General features: G+C 39.9%; 1 protein-coding gene across 2 annotated transcripts in view; it reads left to right on the top strand.

Annotated features, from left to right (window-relative positions):
• LOC106930455 (AGBL carboxypeptidase 4) overlaps positions 1–21,127 on the top strand; it is a 55,330-nt gene extending 34,203 nt beyond the window's left edge. For both annotated transcript variants that reach the window (XM_088004976.1, XM_015008050.2), the window contains 4 exons: positions 3,018–3,170; positions 8,059–8,221; positions 20,034–20,127; positions 20,218–21,127. In XM_088004976.1, the coding sequence (XP_087861102.1) occupies positions 3,018–3,170; positions 8,059–8,221; positions 20,034–20,127; positions 20,218–20,326 (519 nt within the window). In that variant the 3' untranslated portion in view covers positions 20,327–21,127. The remainder of the gene's footprint in view (positions 1–3,017; positions 3,171–8,058; positions 8,222–20,033; positions 20,128–20,217) is intronic.
• The last annotated feature ends 658 nt before the right edge of the window (positions 21,128–21,785 follow it).

Genomic DNA, 21,785 nt, shown 5'->3' with positions numbered 1-21,785 from the left:
TCTCTGCCTCACATCACCCCTGCTGCTCACTTGGCCGCATTAAGCTTTTCTCCCCTCCTCCTGTTCTCTCTCTCTCTCTCTCTCTCTCTCTCTCTCTCTCTCTCTCTCTCTCTCTCTCTCTCTCTATTCTCTTTTTGTTTTTCTGTTATTTCTCCTCACCTAACCACCTCCCAACCCTCTCCTCACCCAACCCCACCTTCTCCGGCTGCTGTTCCTCTCCTCTGGGGCTCCATCCATCAGGTTGTCGGGGGCTGCTAGCGGCCGACTCCCAGCCACCATATTTCACCGCCAGCCAGCCAAGCAGCTGACAGCACAGCCACCGCCAGGAAATTGCTTTGGCTGTGAGCAGAATTTCAAACACAGCCACACTGCGTCGCCTGGGCCGCCCAAGCATCACTTCCCTCTTTCTGTCTCACCCCTGCCAGTCTCTGCGCACACATCTTTGTTTCTCTCTCTTTCTTTCTCTCATCCCCCCCCCTCTCTCTCTGTTTCTCTTCATATACTTATTGCCTCCTTTTTCCCTCTCTTCGTCGCCCACCTCCTTTTTCTGTAAACTCTTCCATCCCTCCTGTGTTACTTCACAAACACACGTAACTACAAGCATATGCATCGTTTTCCCTTTTATCCTTTTTTTTTCTGTTTTCTCTCTCTGCTTCCATCCCACTATCTTTTTCTCTCCTTTTCTCTCCTCACACTTCTCCCTCTCCTCCTGTTTATGACCCGCGGGGAACAAGGTGTGGAGCTGAATCTGTAATGAGCGGAGAGGGAAGAAGATAAAAGAGGGAAAGGAAGAAGAGCAAAGGGATAAAACCGGGAGAGAGGCAACACAGTGATAAGATGGAGAGAGCAGGCAAAGGCTAGGGATGCTGGTGGGTGTTAGTCTGGTGCTGAGGGTCAGAAGGTGCGGCGGGGTGTGTTGGTGTGTGAGGTCGTCTCAAAATAATTTAACACATCAATTTTACTAACCTTGACTTGCTTCCTTCATTTGATTTTGCGATTGAGGTTAAGGGATATTGGACCAGGAGTAAACAGTCATTTATAGTGTGTGTTCAACACGGTGGCCAAGTCGAACCTGGGATGGAGAAAGGTTAATGTTTAACTCTCTATTTTAGATCTCAGGCCTTCTAAGGCAGACACATTTTTGTGCTTTTATGGGTGGTTACGTATCTGTGATCGAGCAACAGACCCATAATTTCTTCTGGATTGTTAAAGCACCATCTAACCTGACATTTTATTTAATTAGCTCTCTCTGTTGTTAACCCTCTCCCATCCTGGTGTAGTTTCAGACAATACACTTTATTAAATTATTTACATAAAAAGCAAATGTTGACTGAAGAGGTTTATCTAATTTTGAGGCACACAAAGGCTCTTGAAAGTGTCCACACCCCTATTAAAATGCGAGTTTTTTTATGATTTAATTAAATGAGATCATGATACATTTTTTAAACACCTTTTTTCATACTTAATGGCATTTATATTGTGTATTTATCTAGAAGGCAAGTAAACCCATTGTAAGGAAATAAATTAAATTAAATGCTTCAACAACCTGGTTGTTTAAGTGTGCACACCCTTAATTTGATACTTGAAGCACGTTATGATTTAATTGTACTATTGTATTTTCTTTGGTAAGCACCTAAAATAAACTGTAGATAATCTGATTAATATTAAATAAAGTTTAGCAGCCCTTGTTGGATTTATCTGTCATTTGTGTCCTTTAGGTAAAGCCATAGTTTGCAAAGATTACAACATGATGCTGTCACACGGGTTGAGGCAGGCAGCCATTAATTAACAAAATCCTTTCTGGAAAACCACGTTTTGCATTTATTGTGCCTTTCTTGTTTGTTTGTTTGTTTGTTTGTTTGTTTGTTTATATTTTGGTTGATCTGAAACATTTAAGTGCAACAAAAAAGTAAAAACTCAAGTCTCTAAAGAGGCAAGTACTTTTAGCAGATACAAGAACTTTTACCGACTAAGTTTTAAGCAATTATAAAGTGAAATACAATGGATTATCGCAGATGTACAAATTGAAAATTGCACAACAAATGATGAGATGTTCAACAAAACAAACGGGAGGACAAAAACAAACATACGATAACAGAAATGGTAATAAAATCAGCACCTTAATCAGGGCTGTGTTTAGGGACTAAATGAATAAATCATCCGTTTTAACTCCACGATGTGCCTGTTTTTTATTTAAATTAGGCTTACTGAAGAGTTAAGGTTTGGTTTGGCTGAAACCCCATAGCAAGATCATTTTTGTCCTCCTGCTGAGTGATTTCTGCTCCCACAAATATTTAGGACATTTCTTCTCTGGCCATTAAACTTAAGTTGATAATTTGTGTTCTTTCCCTTTCTGTAATTTCTACAATAATAATAATAAAAATAGCTCAAAAATGCTAACTGTAAAAAACGTAAGGCAGAAATCTCAAATGAAACATGTGTAACACTGACATTTATGCTGGATCTTTAGTTTGATTTCAACAGGTGACAGAAAAATATATGAGCCTTTTTTAATTAGATCTGAAAAACCTAAACCATTTCATTTTTATATCAGTGTAGGTTGGATACTTGTTGCTCATGTGTTTTTTTTGGGGTTTTTTTTTTAAGTTCTCTTTTGAGTTAGCGTTTGAATTGGTTGTTAGATCTCACCAAATCCATTTGTGCAGAGTTTACAGTTGAAAATGAGTTCAGGATTAACTAATAAATGACTTTGGTGGATGTCATGAATCTTGGGTGTCCAGATGTGTGTTTGTGTTTGTACCATTTTGCTCTCACCTCTCCAAGCCATGTACTTATTTACGGTTTGCCCTTCAGAAGGACAGCATGATTGAAGTTATGACTGGGTGGCTAGCTCCTTTCAGGTAGGGCTCTAATCTCAGTCCACAGTGTCCAGAGTGGTCATAGCTGCCCCACGGGTCAAAGTCTTTCCCAGGGGAAAGAATCTGTTGTGGGCCATTGCTCGTTGATAGAAAACTGTTCCAACTAACCCTCTGCTCTTTTGTCTTTTTCTCCATTAGAGCGTTAGCTTGGAGTTCTACATCGACGTCCATTCCCACTCCACCATGCTAAATGGCTTCATGTATGGAAATGTGTTTGAGGACGAGGAACGTGTTCATAGACAGGCCGTCTTCCCCCGACTGCTGTGCCAAAATGCGCCGGACTTCTCCTTTGTAAGTCAGACTAACACAGAGACACACAGACACCAGAGTGAGGACTCAGAACCCAGAATTTCTACTACTTTGCTTAACAGCGTGAAATAGTCTTATCTCAGCAAGTCCTGGTGAAGTGGTGTTCGGAGAGGCACTGAACTGTTGCACTCTAAGTGGCAGACACTTGGGAGCATAGTTTGGACTGACTGTCTTTGAAGTGTAGCTGCATGCATCCAAGGTAGGTGTTGATGAGAAGAAAACATTATGCTTCAACAGTGTTAGATTAGAAAACTCCCCCATACAGATGATAAAAGCATTTCTTAAACCTGCAGACATCCAAACGGGAAGTTCATTTACTGAAGAGGATAAATGAAAAGGTCATAAGTCAAGATGTTCGCTTTGATCCCAGAACAGAAGTGGGATGGCTGAAAAACCATGTGAAAATAACAATAAATGCAAATATATGCGTACAGCTTGGGAAACAATTAAGAGACCGCTGCACTGAACCCCACTGAAAACCTCCTGGTTGTTCCACCAAATCTTGATTTGTGAACTCTTCCTGAGTTAAAACATTAGTAATGCTGTTTCTAAATGAACATTAACTTGTTTTCTTTGCATTATGTGAGGCCTGAAAGCTCTGCAGCTCTTTTGTTATTTTGACCATTTCTCATTTTCGGTAAATAAATACTAAACTTTTGCTTGGAATTTCGGAGACATGTTGTCAATAGTTCATAGAATAAAAGAACAATGTTCATTTCACTCAAACATTTACCTATAAAGAGTGAAATGAGAGAACTGATCATAGGAATACTTAGATGTGTGCAATGGAGCATTGCTCTGCATTAAAATCGTTCTTCGAAGATGCAAACTTCTTCCTGTAACAGTTCTTGAAGAAAAGAAAGTGTTTTCTAAAAACCGGCTGTCAGAATTATGTATTTACAGATAGATTACATCTAGCGCAGTTAAACCTTGAAGAGTCAAGTATGATTGACGATGTGTACAAAGATGAGACTTCCAGCTACTTCCATTCACTGTGCTGCTTAACTTTAGACAGAACTTAAATGTTTCATCAACGTTCTTATGTCGTTTACAAGATCCAAATGTCGACACAATTCCGTCTCACAGGCTTGTGGGTTTTTTTGTCCTGACCTCATAACTTGGTTTTTATAAAGACAAACACCATCAACTGTGAGACCTTCTGCAGACCTTCCCTGATTACATCCAATTAATTCAGTTAAGTTCAGGTAGACTCCAATCACGGCATAGAAGCCTCTCAAGGATCTCTCCTAGCTGTGGGATGCTCCACCACCTAATTGCGAATGTCATAACAAAGACTGTGGACACTTATGTTAATCGAATACTTCACTCCTTGGGTTTTTAATTAATTAACAAAACACTCCAACACCTTTGTCATTTTGTCCTTTCAAAGAACGGTCTGTATTCAGATTAGAAAAAAAAATCTATGAATGTCAAAAACTCTAAAGGACTTAAACACTCTCCCAGTTTTCTGTGCAGGAAAGTAGAAGGTGAAACTGCAGTGTTTGACTGTAGAAGTGGACCAGGTTGGTTACGCTGTCCAGAATCTTGGTTTATATGGATGAAGAATTGTAGAAATCTCCCAGTTTCACATACAGACCCCCTTTTTAAAGAAGGATGCATCTCCTGCTTCCTTCTGCTGAGCTTCCTTTGCTTAGTGATGTTGACATTTAATAACGGAGCAACTTGAATATTTAACACAAACTGATCTTTAGACGTCCCAGTTTGTCGATGCAATAAAGAAAACTTTGCTTATTATCCGTGTCTGTACGGCGGGGTTTGTTACGCACAGCGAGCAAAGCTCCGTTTCGAGAGAAGGTCTTTCTGTACCCAGGATGCCTTGTGTGACAGCTGGCCCAGGGGTCATCTCCCTGCCTGCACCATTGTCCCCATGCCCATTCAGCACTACCTTAAAGCCCAGCCCTATGCAGCAGCAGCAGCAGCAGCACAACACAATCACGGCAAACTCCCACCGGTGGCCAGCGAGTCTGCATTTCAGCAAGTCCACTCTGGCTGCTGTGAATTCACAGTGAATGGAAAGTTTTTCCACACTCCTCCCCAGACGGCGTCAAATTGTGTGTTATAGCTGACACGCTCAGAGCTGAAATAGATTTTTCTCCCACACTTTGCCCATTTACAGCCAGGGTTTGTAATGACATTGTGTAAATATGCTGAAAAGAACTCCCTTTTGCAAGCTGCTCCGAGAGAGAAATCCCAGGACATAAACACATTTTTACTAATGAGACATGCCTGTCAATACTTATCATAGCTGTTATATTTCTTTGCTTTGCGTCGAGCCAATACAGTCTGACAAATAAATATTTTTGACAGTGTCTGTAGGTTTTCTGTGTTTGAAATGCTGTAGGAATATCACATATTGTTTTGTGGAACGCCCTGCTTCCAAACCGACTGAGATAGGGCTTTGTGACGGCCGCTGTGAAATATTGACTGTGTTGTCCTTAAGCCACTTTGTAACGAATTAGCTGGAATGATTAGTCATTGTCCGTTTGAGGGATCAATTTGTGCCCAGGCTTTAAATTCCTGACTGATGATTTGAGATGTTTATCCACTATTTCCACATAATAAACAATTCCAAAAATCACTTAGCACACCGAGTTAACGCAATCTGTTTATTTAAACAAAGCAAGTCCAAGTACACTTTTTGGACATTGATTGAACAAGCAGAACTTGGTCTTTGAGATGTGAAAATAAGATCATTTTCAGGAGAAGAGCAGAGTGATCACAGGAAATGAAGCTACCTAATATCCCCATGACGCTGAACATTTTATTTATAATATAGTATTTTAAAAGATCCGATTGGATTAAGAGATTTCGTGGAGCCAGAGTATAACAGCTGTCTGTAATATTCAGGTTTATGGCCATTTCTGTCGACTTTACTTTTCAAAGACAGCAGCTGCATCCACTTTTATGTATCTTCAATGCATAAAGTTGGCACATTAAACTGAGTTTATAACAATGTTCTTCCTATAAAGGTCTGTTACAGACATGTCATCTGTGATTATATGAACAAATAGAGCATGATTGTCCATCGATCCAGTAATCACTTCTTCCTAAGCGTTCAGTGAGTTTATTACACCCATCTGGACTTTCCCAACTTCCCTCTTCCACAGATACTTTGCTGTCTATAATTTAAATATTTTGTTCCCTTTCTGACACAATACATTCCTGCAAACTTGTTAGCAAACACTTACCTAATAAAACATCCTGCAGACTCTGAGCAGCATTCTTGGTCTTCCTTGAATCCTTAGATATGCATATATGGCTCATTACCTGCTAAATGTACCCATGTGTTTGCAAACTGCATGCTAAATTGGCTGTTTGATGACTGGCAGGTGGCATTAGGTTGCTTTTTAGAGCGCCGTTTGCTGAAAAACAATGCAGATGAAAGAGGCGACAGTGAAAACCAACAACAAAGTGACAGACGACTGGGTAAAAACACCAAGCTTACAAAGACTGTGGAGTTCAGTAGTTTGGCATATTGCAAAAGAGAAATAGACTAAACATTTTATTGCATTCAGGAATAATGCTAAACAATAAATTGCACTAGACTGATGTCCTAATAAAGTAATCTTAAATAAAATTGTAAATACTCAATTTACATTCAGCTCTGAAGACTGTGATGACCTTAAAGACTTTCTTTTGTGTCTGGTCTTTGTTGATTTGACAATATGCTTTGGATCAACACCTGACTGAAACACCCTACTGAGGACTCATTTTCAGTTTTCCAGCAGAGTTCAGTAGATTCTTATGTAAAATGTCCTGATATCTCAAACAATTCATCAACCCAAACAATCAAACAAGGTCTTCTTGCGCTTTAGTAGCGAAACAGGCTCACAGCACACAGAGCCTCCGCCATGCAGCGTTCGTAGTGCAGACAGAAACACTACGACCATCATTAATCTTTGGAGATCTCCTTCACGATCCTCCTCACTATGTGTGGTGGCAAACTAAATATTAGTCCTCTTGCAGCCTTGTGGACAGTGACTCTGTGTCATTCCTCAGGTAAAAATAAAGTCATGTACTACCAATTTAAAGTTCCTACTTTAACTTAAATCCCACCTTTGCTACTGTTGAATTTGCTAAAAACAATTACTTTTTATATTCCTTTTATTATTTATTTTATTTTTTTCACTTTTTCTTCACTGAATAAATGTCAGTTTAAACTAGGGATTTTCTAAAAAATTCAGTGTGAAGTTGTGCATCTTGGAATAAAAGATTAATTAATTTTAAGGCTTTTTACACATTTTTAGCAGAGGTGCCAATAAATGTGTGCTTAATTAGCAGTTCTTACAGAAATAGCAACCGTCTCACTGACTTGCCTGTGTGACTCCTGCTGTAATATAGTTAGCATCCACTATTACTCTTCTTACTCAGTTTTATGGCTATAAGGCTGTAAATTATGTTTTATGGTAATTGTGTACTCTTTGTGCACCTTGCCTTTCAAATTATATTGCTTTACACTTGTACTTGGAAGGTAGGAGATGAATGAGACTGTGTTAAAATGTTATGCACGTGTATAGGTGACACTTCAGCATCTGTAATTTGGATAAAATGGACTAACAGTAAAACTTTGGGAGAAAAATTCATGATTTTTTTTTTAACCATATTTGTCCAAAATAAAAACTAATCCAACATGTCCTTTTCTGCCTTTTTTGACTGTGAAGTAATCAGTTTTTCAGGTCTCACACCAAATGTTTTAAAGAGGAGACTTTTGATTTTGTAACTATAAATATTAGTTAACTTCACAGATTGAGGAGGGTGTTCGCTTGTAGAAGTACTACACCCCTATTCTAAAGAGGTTTTCTATTTACCTCACCTGCATTTTATTTCTTATTCTTTGTTGTTTTTTCAGTCAAACACTTCATTTAACCGGGACAAGGTGAAGGCCGGTACCGGTAGGCGCTTCCTCGGCGGTCTTCTTGATGATACTTCGTACTGCTACACTCTGGAGGTGTCCTTCTACGGCTACATGACATCTGTCGGCACCGCCGCCGTTCCATACTCTGAGGAGATTTGTATCCTTCGTACGTGATCCGTGAGGCTCAAAATGCAGCGTGCAGCAACAACCGTCTGACGCTATTTGTTCTCTCTTCTCATCTGACACACACTCTGGCAATAATCAAGACGCTGGAATCATTATTTTAATGTTTTAATTGGGAGTGGGAGCACGCGTTTGTGGCTCCGCATGACAAGTCGTTTGTACTTGCTCGAGAAGCAAGTTGCTCTTTTGTTGCCTTTTGTTGCGACAGATGTGCAGTGACAGAACGCGGATGATATCTGCATCTACTGATTTCATTTACAAAAAAGGAAAAAAAAAGAGAGAAGCGCTTGTTTCGGCATGTGTAGCGCTGCGTGTGTGCACGGCTGAAGCTGTCACTGGAATAAACAGTCAAACAAACAACACTCCCATCAGCTTCAAGTCCTCACGCACAAACACGCATGGATTTTTTAGCACTGGAGCCGAAGGTCACAGGTGCCTTAATGGAGCCAGATAGGAAGGAAGTTTTCCTTCATCTGACCTTCTCAGAGGCGAGGGCCTCCTGAGAGCAGGCCGATAGTGGTGCGATCCTACCGATAGAGTGATCGAGAAGAATGGGGGAGAGATTTTGAAAGCGACAAGGGTCCTACTTATGAAGAGTATGTGCTCTCATGCACTTGCATTGCAGGTGGAGGGGCAGCTTAGCATTAGCGCAGCCCTAGTGCCCTCTAGTGCCAAGTACCGGAGGTCTTCTTCAGTGAAGATGATCGGTGCGATTAATTAGCACACAAGTAGAAAGCAATACAAAGATCCATTGAACATATGGATCAGCAAAATGCTTTGAAAGAGTAGTTTTAGTCATTATTGTTTCAATAAAATGTGTTCTGTAGGAGGAGAAAGAAGCAATGTTCAAAATCAGGCAGTCTGCTTTTCGCTGGCTTATAAAAGTTATCAGATTAACAAATTTTATTTATGGTCAACATATTATTTCTCTATGCATTGATAGGAGTATAGAGGAGCAATGAAATCTAAATATTTGGCGTTTATGTTTACATATTTTTAACTTAATGATTCTCATTACTAACTTGCTTTTCTTATGATTCTCAAAACTTTTTAAGTTCTTTGTCAGGGAGCCCTAATCGCATACTGCATAAAAAGGAAAGAGAGAAATATCATAGTTAGTCTGAGGCTTCAATTAAAAAGTGAATGATTATATTGGTTCTGACTACCAATACAATCAATAATCATTTCAATAGTTGTCTCACTAATATATTTTAGTTTTTAACTAAATAAGGGAATGAAAAAACATCAGTACCCAAAAAAAAAACAACTAAGAATGAACATTCAATGTGTGATCAGCTGATTAAAGATTTGATTTCAGTAAAACTTTTACTTACGTCTGAGTGAAAGTTGAGAAGAGAGGACAACAATGAATACCTTACAGGAATAACTTTTTTTTTTTTTTTTTTACACCATGGTGGGATAGTATCCCCAACACTTTTACAGAAACATGCTATTGGTGGTTTACGGTACACAAAATGAAAACTTTGATGGAGAAATGAAAGGAAAGTACACTCCTTCACATTTTTTTAAGTAATAAATCAATAGCTGTTTAGTTTTGAAGTGAAAGGGAACTGATACATGGTTTTCAAATTTGTTTACAAAGAAACCCAGAAGTGTGCGATGGATATTCAGTCCTCTTATATGTAAATAAAATCCTAACAGCTGCTTTCAGAGGTAATTAGGTAAGTACACCTGTACTAATTTAACCTTAGCTGTTGTGTGAAACATGAACTTTTTGTTTGAACATCAGTGAACAATCAGCATCGTGACGATCAAGGAACACAACAGACAATCGCGGGATAGAGGAGTTTAAAACAGGGTGAGGTTGTGAATCAATATCTGAAGCTTTGCAACCGAGACGCAAACAAGATATCCATGGTAGCTCAGGATTAGCTCCAGAGATCCATAGCTCAGGTGGGAATATCTATCAACAAATCTACTAGATCTATACCAGCTGCTGCCATTCATGAGTGGGACCCAGGAAACCTTTCAAATACGACAAAAACTGAACTATTTTCTTCCGACTTAAGTTTTTCACAGTTTTAGCCTCATTTATGTTGGGCTTTCACATAAAATCACATAAAGTACATTGATGTGCGTGGTTGTAAAGTGACAACAAAAAGGGCTGGGAACAGTTTTGCGTGGTGGCGTACCTGTCTGGGAGTGTGTCTGTGTTTGCTGGGCTGCAAGAGCGGACGTTTCTGAGGAGGAGGAGGAGGAGGAGGAGGAGCTCCGGAGGCTGGGCAGGCGGCAGGGGGACCTGATCTGCAGTGGAGATTGGGGTCAGGCAGGTTGAAGGAACAGACCATGTCACTTTTTACGCCCCAGTAGTTTGCTTGATGGAGCATGTAAATCATCAACAGAGACCTTTAGCATCTCCCCCACCCTCTACCTGCCCCTCTTTCCTCTTTTCCTCATCTCACACCAACACACACCTCCAAACTAATTCACGACAAATAAAAACCTTTGGCCCATAACCGGAGCCACCTTCCAAGTGTCCTTCCTCACCTTTTCATCTTTCCTGTCCGTCCTTCCTCACCACGGTGACTTGCATCCGCCGAAATTGAAAACTTAACCTTTCGAACAGCTGACACTTTTTGTCACAGTTTGAATTTGCTCGAGAAAACGTGTGATACACTTTTAGTGGCTGCGATGCGAGTGTTTGTTTTTGATGTCTCCTCTGCTGCAGTCTTTTTCTCCTCTATAACGTCCTGTCCTCTCTCATCCCATCAGCCACAACATAACGGCTCATTATATCATCTAGTCAAGCTGAGAATGCTCCTCTAAAACAGCGGGGATAGCCTCTCTTGTGTGTATGACTTTTTATCGTCCTCTAATCATTTAAGAACCATGTTTGTTTGTTTCCCATTGCAACCGGTTGTCAGTACGCTCCGACAATAAGTCCTAAAGAGGGCTACGCGTCTATTTATACCCTTTTAATTTTTCACACTTTGTCATTGTAGAAGCAAACACCATAAATGTGTTTTAATAGGATTTAGTTATGCACAATGTAACAGAAAATTATGATGTGGAAGGAAAATTATACATGGATTTCAACTATTTTTACTAGGAATGCACAATATATCTGCATCAGCTACGGTATCGACCGTAAGACTGGCACTGGCAGCATTATGAGGTGGAGAAGAAAACCTGCTAGAGGTTACAATGAACTCGGAAGTTCACAGTCAACTAATGTGAAATCTTTGAGTTCAGAGCCAGAGCTACCGAGAAATTGTTTAGCTCAAAGGTTATTCACTTGTTAGAATCGCCTAATCAAAGTCCAGACCTAAATCCAACAAAGAACATGTTGCAAGATCTTAAATTTCGTCACAGACAGAGACTGTCCCCACAAAAATATGGGAATGAATGCAACCTCCTAGATGTAGAGCTGGTAGAGTGATGCGTATAAAGACATGTGGCTGCAAGGATGGTGGTTTGACAAAGAACTGACTCAAGATTTTTTCAAAATTTTCAAAAAACGTATATCCAATTTATTTCACCGCCATTTTATTTCACACAAACGTGTCTGTACCTTTGAGCTGAACTACCTTGAAATAAGATTTTATCTTCTAATGTGACAAAATGTAAAAAAAAAATGTTTGTGATATGAATATTTGTGTGAGACACCGAAGTTTTTTTTCCCAAGTTATTTATAGTACAGCAGCCCAGGTTTCTGCTGCCCAAACTGCAAAGTTTGAATATGAGTGTAGAGCACATCAAGGTTGAAGAAATCTGGGATCTTGTTCAAATCACAGCTTGGTGTCTTCTCTGTGCCCGAGTGCATTTACATGTGAGGATACAGTAGATGTGTTTTTATTTATGATAACAGAGCCCACTTATCGCTTCCTTGCATTCACGTTTTGTTTAGTTCCTTTGGAGAAACTTTGAAGCACTTTCGAGGACGTTTCTTGTTTTTGCTGCAGCGTTTTTGCTGAGCATTTTCACCTTGCTCAGATTTTCACCACTGAAGGACAACTCACTTCTCTGCCTTTCCAATTCAGCAAACTTGCAGATTTTCATCAGAGGCGGTCACACGCAGCCTAATCAAGCAGAGCATTGTCGGGCTGCTCACCAGCTCTGAGTGACGTCACAAATTGATGGCTGCGTCAGCTCCCTGCATGTGTGTGATGTCGGACTGTCGGCCGTCGAGGCAACACTTGATGTGCGCGTCGCCATAACAGTGGGACTCTATGAATGCCAGCGCCACCGGTGGAAAAACAGCATGCATCATTGAACCTGACACCCAACGCACAGGCTGTGACAAGTATGCAAATGATATAGCTGGGAGGCAAATATGCTTCACTACCACCCATCATGCACATCGCATCACACAGATATGCACAAATGGATAGGTGCTCACATATGCAAGCAAACGCACACAGAGACACACATCTATGCACACAGTTGATTGCACAAATATTGCCGCCATGCTCAGATGAACAGGTGTCCTCACATGAGTTGTCCCAAAAATGTAAAAACTGACATGTCCAAATCCACGAATGTTGTTTCTGGACGTACTGATAAGTCCGCCGTTCTTGGGGAGTCGGAAAAAGTTTAGAAAAGCCTTAGGAGAAGGAAAAACTACAGTTTCAGAGATGAGTTTAATTTAGCTAGCTGCTAAAAATAATTTAAAGCAGAAGGAAAAATATATTTACTAATTGAATATAATACGACAGAATTGAAATATGTTTGCATTTACATAAAGTTTAGTTAAGTCTTGTCTTTGAATAGATTAATGTTGGGAATGAACATAAATGCAGTCACTTAAAGTAGATAAATTAGCTCACCTGGTATTACATTACACTGATGGCCAATTAATCATCTAAGAGAAGTGACATAGATTATGCGATGCCTTTAAAACAAATTAAACTGTTGGTATAGCAAAGACAAAATGTAGAGAAAACGTTCCTTTGTATTCTCAAATTTTATTCTGTCCTTTGTTTTAAAACATACATGTTCAAATGAGAGGAAAGACTATAGATAAACACAAACTACAGAGAGTTTCAATCCAATAAATCCTCAAAACAGAAGCAAATCTACAACAAGATGGCTGAAAAAGAAGAGAATCAGTGTGTTGCAGTGGCCTAGATGAAGTCCAGACCTCAGCCTGGTTGACCGTTTAGGAGCTATGCAGACCAAATGTTTGCAAACCTTTATGAACTGAAGCAACCTTGAAATAATCTGTACTGACATTCCTGAAGAGCAATTTGAAAAAGTAATAATATTGCAAACTCTTTCTGAGAGGGATTACTGCTAGATTTTGAGTTAACTGTACTTATGTTCCTCTGTTTACTGTTGTTCACTTAACTTGAACATCCCCATATCTAAAGGACAGATGCAAGGCAGTCAGAAAAAGAACATAAACATATAACTGTGTGACTTCACGTTACTTATTAATTTACTTTTTAAAAGAACAAAAGGCCTGCTCACCTTTCCTACGCTCCTTATTTAAGTCAGACAGCTTGTATAGCTAACAGGGACAGTCCGTTCTATCAGGGATTAAAATCGGCTCTGTTTTGTCCTCTTGGGCCTCCGGACGTGAGGTCTTTCACTCCGTTGATTTGCTGTTGGGGACAAAAATGTCCCTTTCTGTATTGCTGTTGTTGACTATCCTTGTAATTAGCATTGATAATTAGCTCTTTACGTGTCAGTGCACTGACAAGACCTGCCAGTCGCCCATATTGATGGCTCGAATGTCCTCTTGCTTGTCTCCTTGTTAACTCCCATCCAATCTAGACAGCCTTTTCAACGTGACCTGTTAATTTCACCACTAGGGGACTTGTTGTCTCTTCGTCACGTTGTCTCACTGTCTGGGAGGACGGGCAGCGAGGAATGAAAGAAGCTTAATGTGTTGCTGACAGCAAACAGCTGCAGTAAACAAGGCATGTCCCACCCCCGTCTCCTTTGTCTCACATGCCCCGTAATCTCATCAGCGTCTAACCTGGCACGCCCTTGAGCCATGACAATGACCTGTGATTGATTAGACAAGACCATTATTGTGTACAAAGAATACATTTCAGTGAAAGGCTAGAAAGATGCTGATGCACTGCACGCCGGCCCCCTTTGACCTCCCCAACAGTGACTAATGATAATACTGATAATAACAGTTTATTACACAATTTAAACAATATTATTAGGAAATGTCAAAGTGTGTATCTAGCATCATCACACTGAAATGTTTCAGCTCCTGAGACAAATGTTCATATCAAGCAATGATAACCCGAGTAAAGAAAAAAAAAATCTATTTTCAATTAAGGATTTCTTTTATAATCTCTTAAGGTTATAAGTTATCCAGACCGGCATGGCTCGGTGAGAAAATATACTCTTTTTAAGTAATCAGTAAACTTGGATGAGCCGCATTTTCCGTTTCTCTGACCAGCCACACGCAAGCCTAATTGCTGGTAGACGTCTAGAATTGGTCGATCATCTAATCATAGCTGTAACAAAATGAAGCAGGCGACAAGATATCAGTCATTTGCCTCAGTTCAAAGAAACTCCAAGAATGAAGCGATTTCTGAGGGTAGTGTGACGGTCTGAGACTGTCCGCAGCTTAAGCTCCAGGGCAACTCACCACAATTAATGCAAACACAACTTCTGCTTTACCAGAAGATCCAAAAGGAGGATGTTGGCCATCCCTCGGTGCCTTAACCAGGAGTGATTGGGTTAAGCAGCAGGACAATAATCCAAAGCTCTCCAGCAGGTCCAAAAGGTAAAAGAGTAAATACAGGTTTTGGAGCGACTCGGCCCAAGTCTGGCTTTAAATCAGATTTAGACACTGGAGCATGACTTTGGGCATGCAAAATCCTTCAAGGTAGCTGCATTAAAACTTTTCTGGAAAGAAGAGCGGGCCACAATTGAGTCATTATGCAGGAAAAGTCTCATTGCCAGTGATCACAAATGCTTGGCAGCAGTTCTTTCCGCCACAAGCAGTTATTAGGTGCAAGAGGCAATTAAATTTTATAGGGTCAGGTTGGTTAGGATAGATTTTATCGCTTAATAAATGTAATAATAATTGTTTGTGTTATCTCTGATATTATTTTTTTATCTGAAATATTCAAGTGTGGTTAAAAAAGAATAGTTGAAATCTATAAGGGTGCAAATACTTTTTTTTTTTTTTTTTTTTTTCAAATCACTGTAGCTATTTTAAGTATCTCCATGCCACCCAACATTGTAATCCTAGCTACAGCTTTCCTGGCTCCCAAACACATAACTTCCTCCTGCATCGATGGCCTCGTTCCAGAACCCACGGTTTCCCTCGGCACCAAGCCAAGCTGCAGTCAGGGCATCCTCCGTGTCTCCGACCACATACCCAGCGGAAGAAGTTCTCCTTCAGAAGCTGACCGTCCATCACAAAACCTCCTGTAATAGACGGTGAGTCGTGACGAGGCAAGCTGAGAGGCCATCTGCGCGCGGTGGGGTCCGGGAGATATTTTTGTCGCTGAGAGTGCCTGGCTGAGGAACCCAGGACTGGCAGCAAACTCTGCTGATGAGAGAAAGCTGTGGAAAGCATCAAAAAACTTTCCAGAGGTCACAGTGGAGACATCAAGGATGGAAGAAGGGTTTAGCATGAAAGCTGGTTTTCTTTTGCAGATACTTAAGCGTCAGAGTTCAAATTAGACATTGTTTTTCTTGGACTATTTTAAAAAAGCTGAAAAGCAAAAAGAAAGCACTTTTGTTTTCAAAGCATGCAGACTTCAATTTATCTGGAGCTCATGTAAAGATGGTCTATAAAAAATGGAACACTTTAAAAATAACATGTCTGCGAGTGAAATTACAAACAGTTTCATCATCCAAGGTGTGTAATCTTAGTAAATTATTTAGAGAACCCAGGGAAATCTTCGTTCACACATGTAAAACTAATAATCAATTAAGGGAATGATTGCAGTGATCTTGAGCCCTCAGGTTGCCCCACATCAAAAACAAACATGGCCCAATAGTACAAATTGAGGTTGAAACTCCAGGAAGCATTTAAAGAAAAAACATAAAGTGTGATGGAAACCTGCTTCTCAAACTCCTGTAGTGCCTCCCAGAGGGTGGTAGTGTTATGATGCTTCTGGTTTTGTTGAGGTTTTCTCAAGTTGGAGCTATCATTTCTGTATCTATTGCAGACAAAAAGGGGGCAGCCAGTGATTGTTTCTGGTCTTTGTGGCCCCATAGAAAGTCTTCATGCTAGCATACCACACTGTGCCAGTTCTTGTTTACGCTGTTGATGTTTCAAGTTTCTTTCTTTTTTGTTGAACCTCTCCACTGCTTCAGTGGTCTCTCTTCTAAGGCATCTGGAGCTCCAGCACTATTTTCTTGGTTTTTCCGATAGTCAACGCCAGGATGTTGATTTTGCCGCATATTGACAGTGTTTCTTCTCTGTGTGCTTGCTTGTGTCAACTTGAAGTCAGACCAACCACCGTTGTGTTGTGTTGTCTCATCTGTAGATTATTTGATAGTGTATGAGTAGTGGGTCAGGGGATAGTTATGGCTTCATAAAGGATAGGAGAGGGAACGTAGCACACAGCCCTGCATGAAAGAACTGTTAAATGTAATAATGGAGAAGCTCTTTTGGGGCAGTTGGGGAAAATCTTCCATTCACTCGGGTTCCTACACAGTCTGGAAGTCTATCTTGTCTGTCCATCTTTCCTTCCTTGTCTTTCTATCCTTCCTTTTGTACGCCTTTTGGTTGTCATAAATATGACTATAATCAATAGAAAAACATCCTGACTAAAGTGCCGACTTTCTCCAGTCCAGAGTGAAGAAGTGATGTCCTCCCTCTACTGTGGATTGGTTGGCTCTGGAGTCAGGCGTTAGCAGATAGATTTTAACATGCTGTGCTATGAGTTTCTCAAAGCACTTCAAAACAACCAGTGTCAGCTGTATTTGTCATTATTCCTTTAGATCACAAGCTTTTGGGGCGTAGGGATAATGGTGGTAGATTTTACATACAGTAGGAAGGAATAGTGGTGTCAGGGAAAACAGAGCATGTTCTTGCATGGGAATTCCTGCTGGTTCTGCTGCTCTGTTTGGGTTCACCATTTTCAGCATCTCTCACTTGGTCCTTTCAGGTGGTTGTGTGAAGAATGGTCTATGATAGAAATGTGGCGTTATGTAGAGCTGGAATCCCAAAAAGGGTAAAAAAAAATTACTGCCGGTGAATAACTAGTCAAAGTATGAGGTCCACACACACACACACACACACACACGCATGCAAACAGTGCAGGTTTCACTTAATGAAATGCTCCCAGACAGCCAGATGGTGAATAAACTGGAGTCTGGAGTCATGTGGGGAGTAATGCCATCAGCCTGTGGTGTAAAGAATGATGTCCAGTGCTGACTTGTGAACATACAAAGGCCAAAAGGTGACAGACTAACCACAGAGGGGATTGCTTGCTCTTTCACAGTTCTAATTTACCAAGTTAGCTGTGTGTATGTGTTTTATGAGGCTCTTTGAGGAAAAGCGTTTTCCTTTGACTGCCAGTTAGAACCACGAGTTTAATGCAAATAACTAGTTAAAACAACTATTTAAGGGAGGGGGGGGGGGGTCATTTTTGGTTTTGCTTTTGTTTTAGTCACACAGATGAGACAGATGGATAGTTTCTCAGACAACAGACCAGATCTGAGTATCAACAAGGTGATGGCCAGGAGAAAGAAAGATTTTGACACTCTGCTGCTTCATCATCCTCCAGACGGATGAAGAATGGGAACAGCCAAACATCAATGGCACAAGATTAGGAAAACCCCTCGTCCTGTGTCTGGATCCATTTGAACATTACATATGGATTGGAGATGATTGAAAAGGGTGGATGAGATGTATTGAGACAGACTGGCAGCTTGTACTAATGTGTTTTTCCTACTGCACTTACTTCAGCAACTCAATAAAATTTATTCCATGTAGTGGCAATGTTCTTATTTATTCGTATCCGCCGTGTCCTCACTCTTGATGATTGGGAACATTGTTGGCATTCAGTGTTCTTCTGTTTCTTCATTATCTGAAACTGACTGGCATCATTACTTGCCTTGCTGTCCTAATAATCCCAGGCTTGGCAAAAGCACTCATAGACACTCGGCTGTTTTATAAAAGCATTCAAGTTATTGATGGGGTCCCTAATGTAGTAAGGGACAGCTGAGATGATGTGTGCACTCACCTCTGAATTTAAATTAGGCCTCAGTTTGTAAGTAATTGCTTTGTCTGATTCATACCAGCATCATACATTTGTCTGATGTGAGTGAAATGCAGTCAGTTTAGCCCAACTTATTTCAGCCGTGTGTTGCAGCCTGAACGTTTGCACTACTCATTTCTCCAGGTGCTTGTCTTAAGTTGTTTATTACTGATCCCCAGGTTTGTTGGCAAGGACAAATGCCGTGTTTTTGAGCCTGTTTCATATTCATGCTGCTCGTGTCAGAAGATTTATGCCTGTGAAGCATGCATCATTGATCTAAAAAAAATGTATAATATCTTAAATACTCATACATTTTTGAAGTTTTTTTTTTTTTTTATTACATTGGGGCTGTGGGTTTTAGTGTGCTATTTTTGTACTTGTGGTTCATGATGTTCTGCCCTGATCTAATGATTCTCAGGAGATGTGAAAAAATAAGTCACACATCCACCCATACCACCCATTTTCTTCACCTTGCCAAAAATACGTACATTTTAGACCTTCCTCATAGGATCTGATCATTTTGTTATTTCACCATTTAATCCTTTCTGTGGATGTTTGATATGAATTATATGTCCATGGGGACATTTTGTACTGTACGAATTAAAATGTTCTAAGATCTCTTCATATTCTGCTATGAGAAAATAGGATTACATTAGTATAATAAATATTAGCTACCAGCAAAGGTTGAATCAGGGGTCATCATCTTTCATGTAGCAGTAAACAGGTCCATGCAGGGTTAACAACTCCAATCAACAGAAACTAGGTGCATTTTACACTTTTTTGAAAGTACAACATAATACATTGAATCTAAGCCGTATAGCTCCGTTCCTGACGTTTTGTGTGAATCTTAAACTCAGCAGCCTTTTGATTTGACCAGTTTCATTTTTCTTGCTTTCTTGATGAGACGACCAGCTTTACATTGATTGATACCAACCAGAGGAAAAGTCTTGCCTTTCTTTAGTGTACAGTTGAAACCTATTTACATGCACTCTTTACAATACATAACATTCTTGCCTCGCTGTCTGGATGGTTTAGTACATGAGTTTAAAATCGTTTTAGAAGTAGTCTGTGAATAAATGGCAGCTGCCTGTAAGGGGATGAATTGGCCTGGAGCCCCCTCTTACAGAGCATTCTGACTTGTCCTTCTGAACTAAAGCACATGTGGAGTACAGTTTAAAGCCAGCCATTTTGTTCTTTCTGGGGGATAAAAGAGGGGTTTCTCTCTCTTTCTCTCTCTCTCTCTCTCTCTCTCTCTCTCTCTCTCTCTCTCTCTGAAACGTTTGCCAGCTGATGTTAAGTCTCCGGGAGGTATTGCTGTGAAGCATTTTAAGTAAAACTGCTGCCTCCTGCCAAGAGCAGTCAGGGAAACAAAGAGAGAGCTGCAAATGATAAAAATTGCAACACTCAACTACAATATGCAAAAGGTTTTGTTTGATAGGGGATGCCAGCTGAATTAGTCAAGACAAGGTTCTTTGAGGGTTCATAACTACAGACTTTTTACCTTGTATGATATTTTAGAACTTATTGTTTGATTTTTTATGTTATTTATTTATTGCCTTCTACACCACATTTTCCATTTGATCATGTGTGTAATCTTCAGTTTCAGAAGCAGAATAAGCCTTAACTCCCTATCCTTAGATATGAAGCTGGGTAAGAATGTGGCTCGAACCTTCCTGGATTATTACAAGCTTAACAACCTCACCAAGGATTACGGACCTGCTCTTATGCACTGGTAAAACTTTATTGCAAATTTTTGTTTTGTTTTGTTTTGCTGTATTCTGAATTAAATATCACAACTTTGTCGATATGTTTCTGTCTGCAGCGCTGAGGGGATTTCCCAGGTGGGCAAAAGCAAGACTGTGAGCAGCACTTGTCCTGTCAGAGAATCAGGCGACAGGAAAAAGGAGAAGGACCAAATTTTCTCACACTAGTAGACATAGGTTGAGCATATTTTGAATATAAAGTATTTTGGCAGGAGAATCAGACTCCTGCCAAAACGCCTTCCTTTTAATCCAAACATTTTTTTTAGGGTCTCCAGAACACTGGGACCAGTTACCAATCGAACACAAACTATTTTACCACACATTTCACGTAACACGCATATGAATCTCAAGTTAGCCTAGCGCATGTTTTTGTTTCTGGACTGTCAGAACAAAACCAAACACACACACACACACACACACACACACACGCACACACACACACACACACAGACAGACTTGCAGACAACAACGAGTAAACGTCAGGCACAAAAGCTCTTGTTTCCCTGATCACAAAGACTTGTATAAAAAAATCTACAACAGTGACATGCTTGACATTCAAACCACCTTTCCGTATATGTGTGCCTCCTATAAAACACATAGATATGAAAGCTGTGTGTGTAGGTGTTTGGGGGGTAGGATTATTAATTTAAATTAATTTGAATGCCTTCATCTGGCAGCTTTATGTTGTACAGAAAATACGATTGACTTGTTTAATTTATTTCCCAGACAGTGTTATGTTTTTTGTTACTCTTATTATTCATTAAATATTTAACCACTTCATACATCTGGTCTGCTTGATGTAGTTTTGTAGCAGAACTGTAGAGCCTGTTGTTCCATGATTAATGTAGACTGAAACAATGTACAGGAATGTGTTCTCTATATTCATGATTCTGAACCCTTCGGCATGCATTGTAAAACACTTAGAGCCATATATGTCTCAATGATGAAAAATATTAACACCATTTCAAGTTTTTTGCCTCTCATCTTGTTCCAACCATAAACTCCACTGTATTTAGCCAGGGTTGTGTTGGAAGAACAACATTAGTACAAGTACATGATTGTGAAGTGTGAAACATATGTTTTAATCACATCTGACAAAAACACCCTCTTCCAGCCGTTTGCTGTGCTCTCTGCATGGCTTGTGTTGCAAATGAGACTTTTTTTTTTGTTTTGTTTTCCTTTAGCAATGAGTTTCTTCTTGCCACTTTTCCATAAAGAAGAAATTTGAGGAATTTGTCACAAAGATGAGTGACATGATTTTCCACTTCACAGATTTTCTGTGTTCTCGGTTTATGTAGTGCTTTACTGGATCTCAGACGGCTTGCAGTTGTGCCATACTCTCCATTTTTTGTTGAACTGAACAGTTGATTGTGATGTTACAAGCCGGGAATATTGTTTTATAAACAAACTCCACATTATGCACCTCCACCTCCATCCAATGTGCACTACTTTGTCTCACTTCCACTCCAGAAAAATGCATTGAAGATTGTGGTTGTAAATTTAATTGACAAAATGTGAACTTCAAGGGACATAAACACTTTAGCAATTCACTGACTTTTAAATAGAATTATCTGTTTGACTCGCAAAGATGAATAAAGGGTATTGAACTTTTGCAGCTATCCAAAAC

This window comes from Poecilia mexicana, unplaced genomic scaffold (assembly GCF_051168715.1).
Source record: "Poecilia mexicana isolate PSO_F unplaced genomic scaffold, ASM5116871v1 scaffold_4, whole genome shotgun sequence".
In the NCBI taxonomy this organism is placed as follows: Eukaryota; Metazoa; Chordata; class Actinopteri; order Cyprinodontiformes; family Poeciliidae; genus Poecilia; species Poecilia mexicana.
Note: the sequence above shows the minus strand (reverse complement) of the source record. Positions and strands in the feature narration are given on the sequence as shown.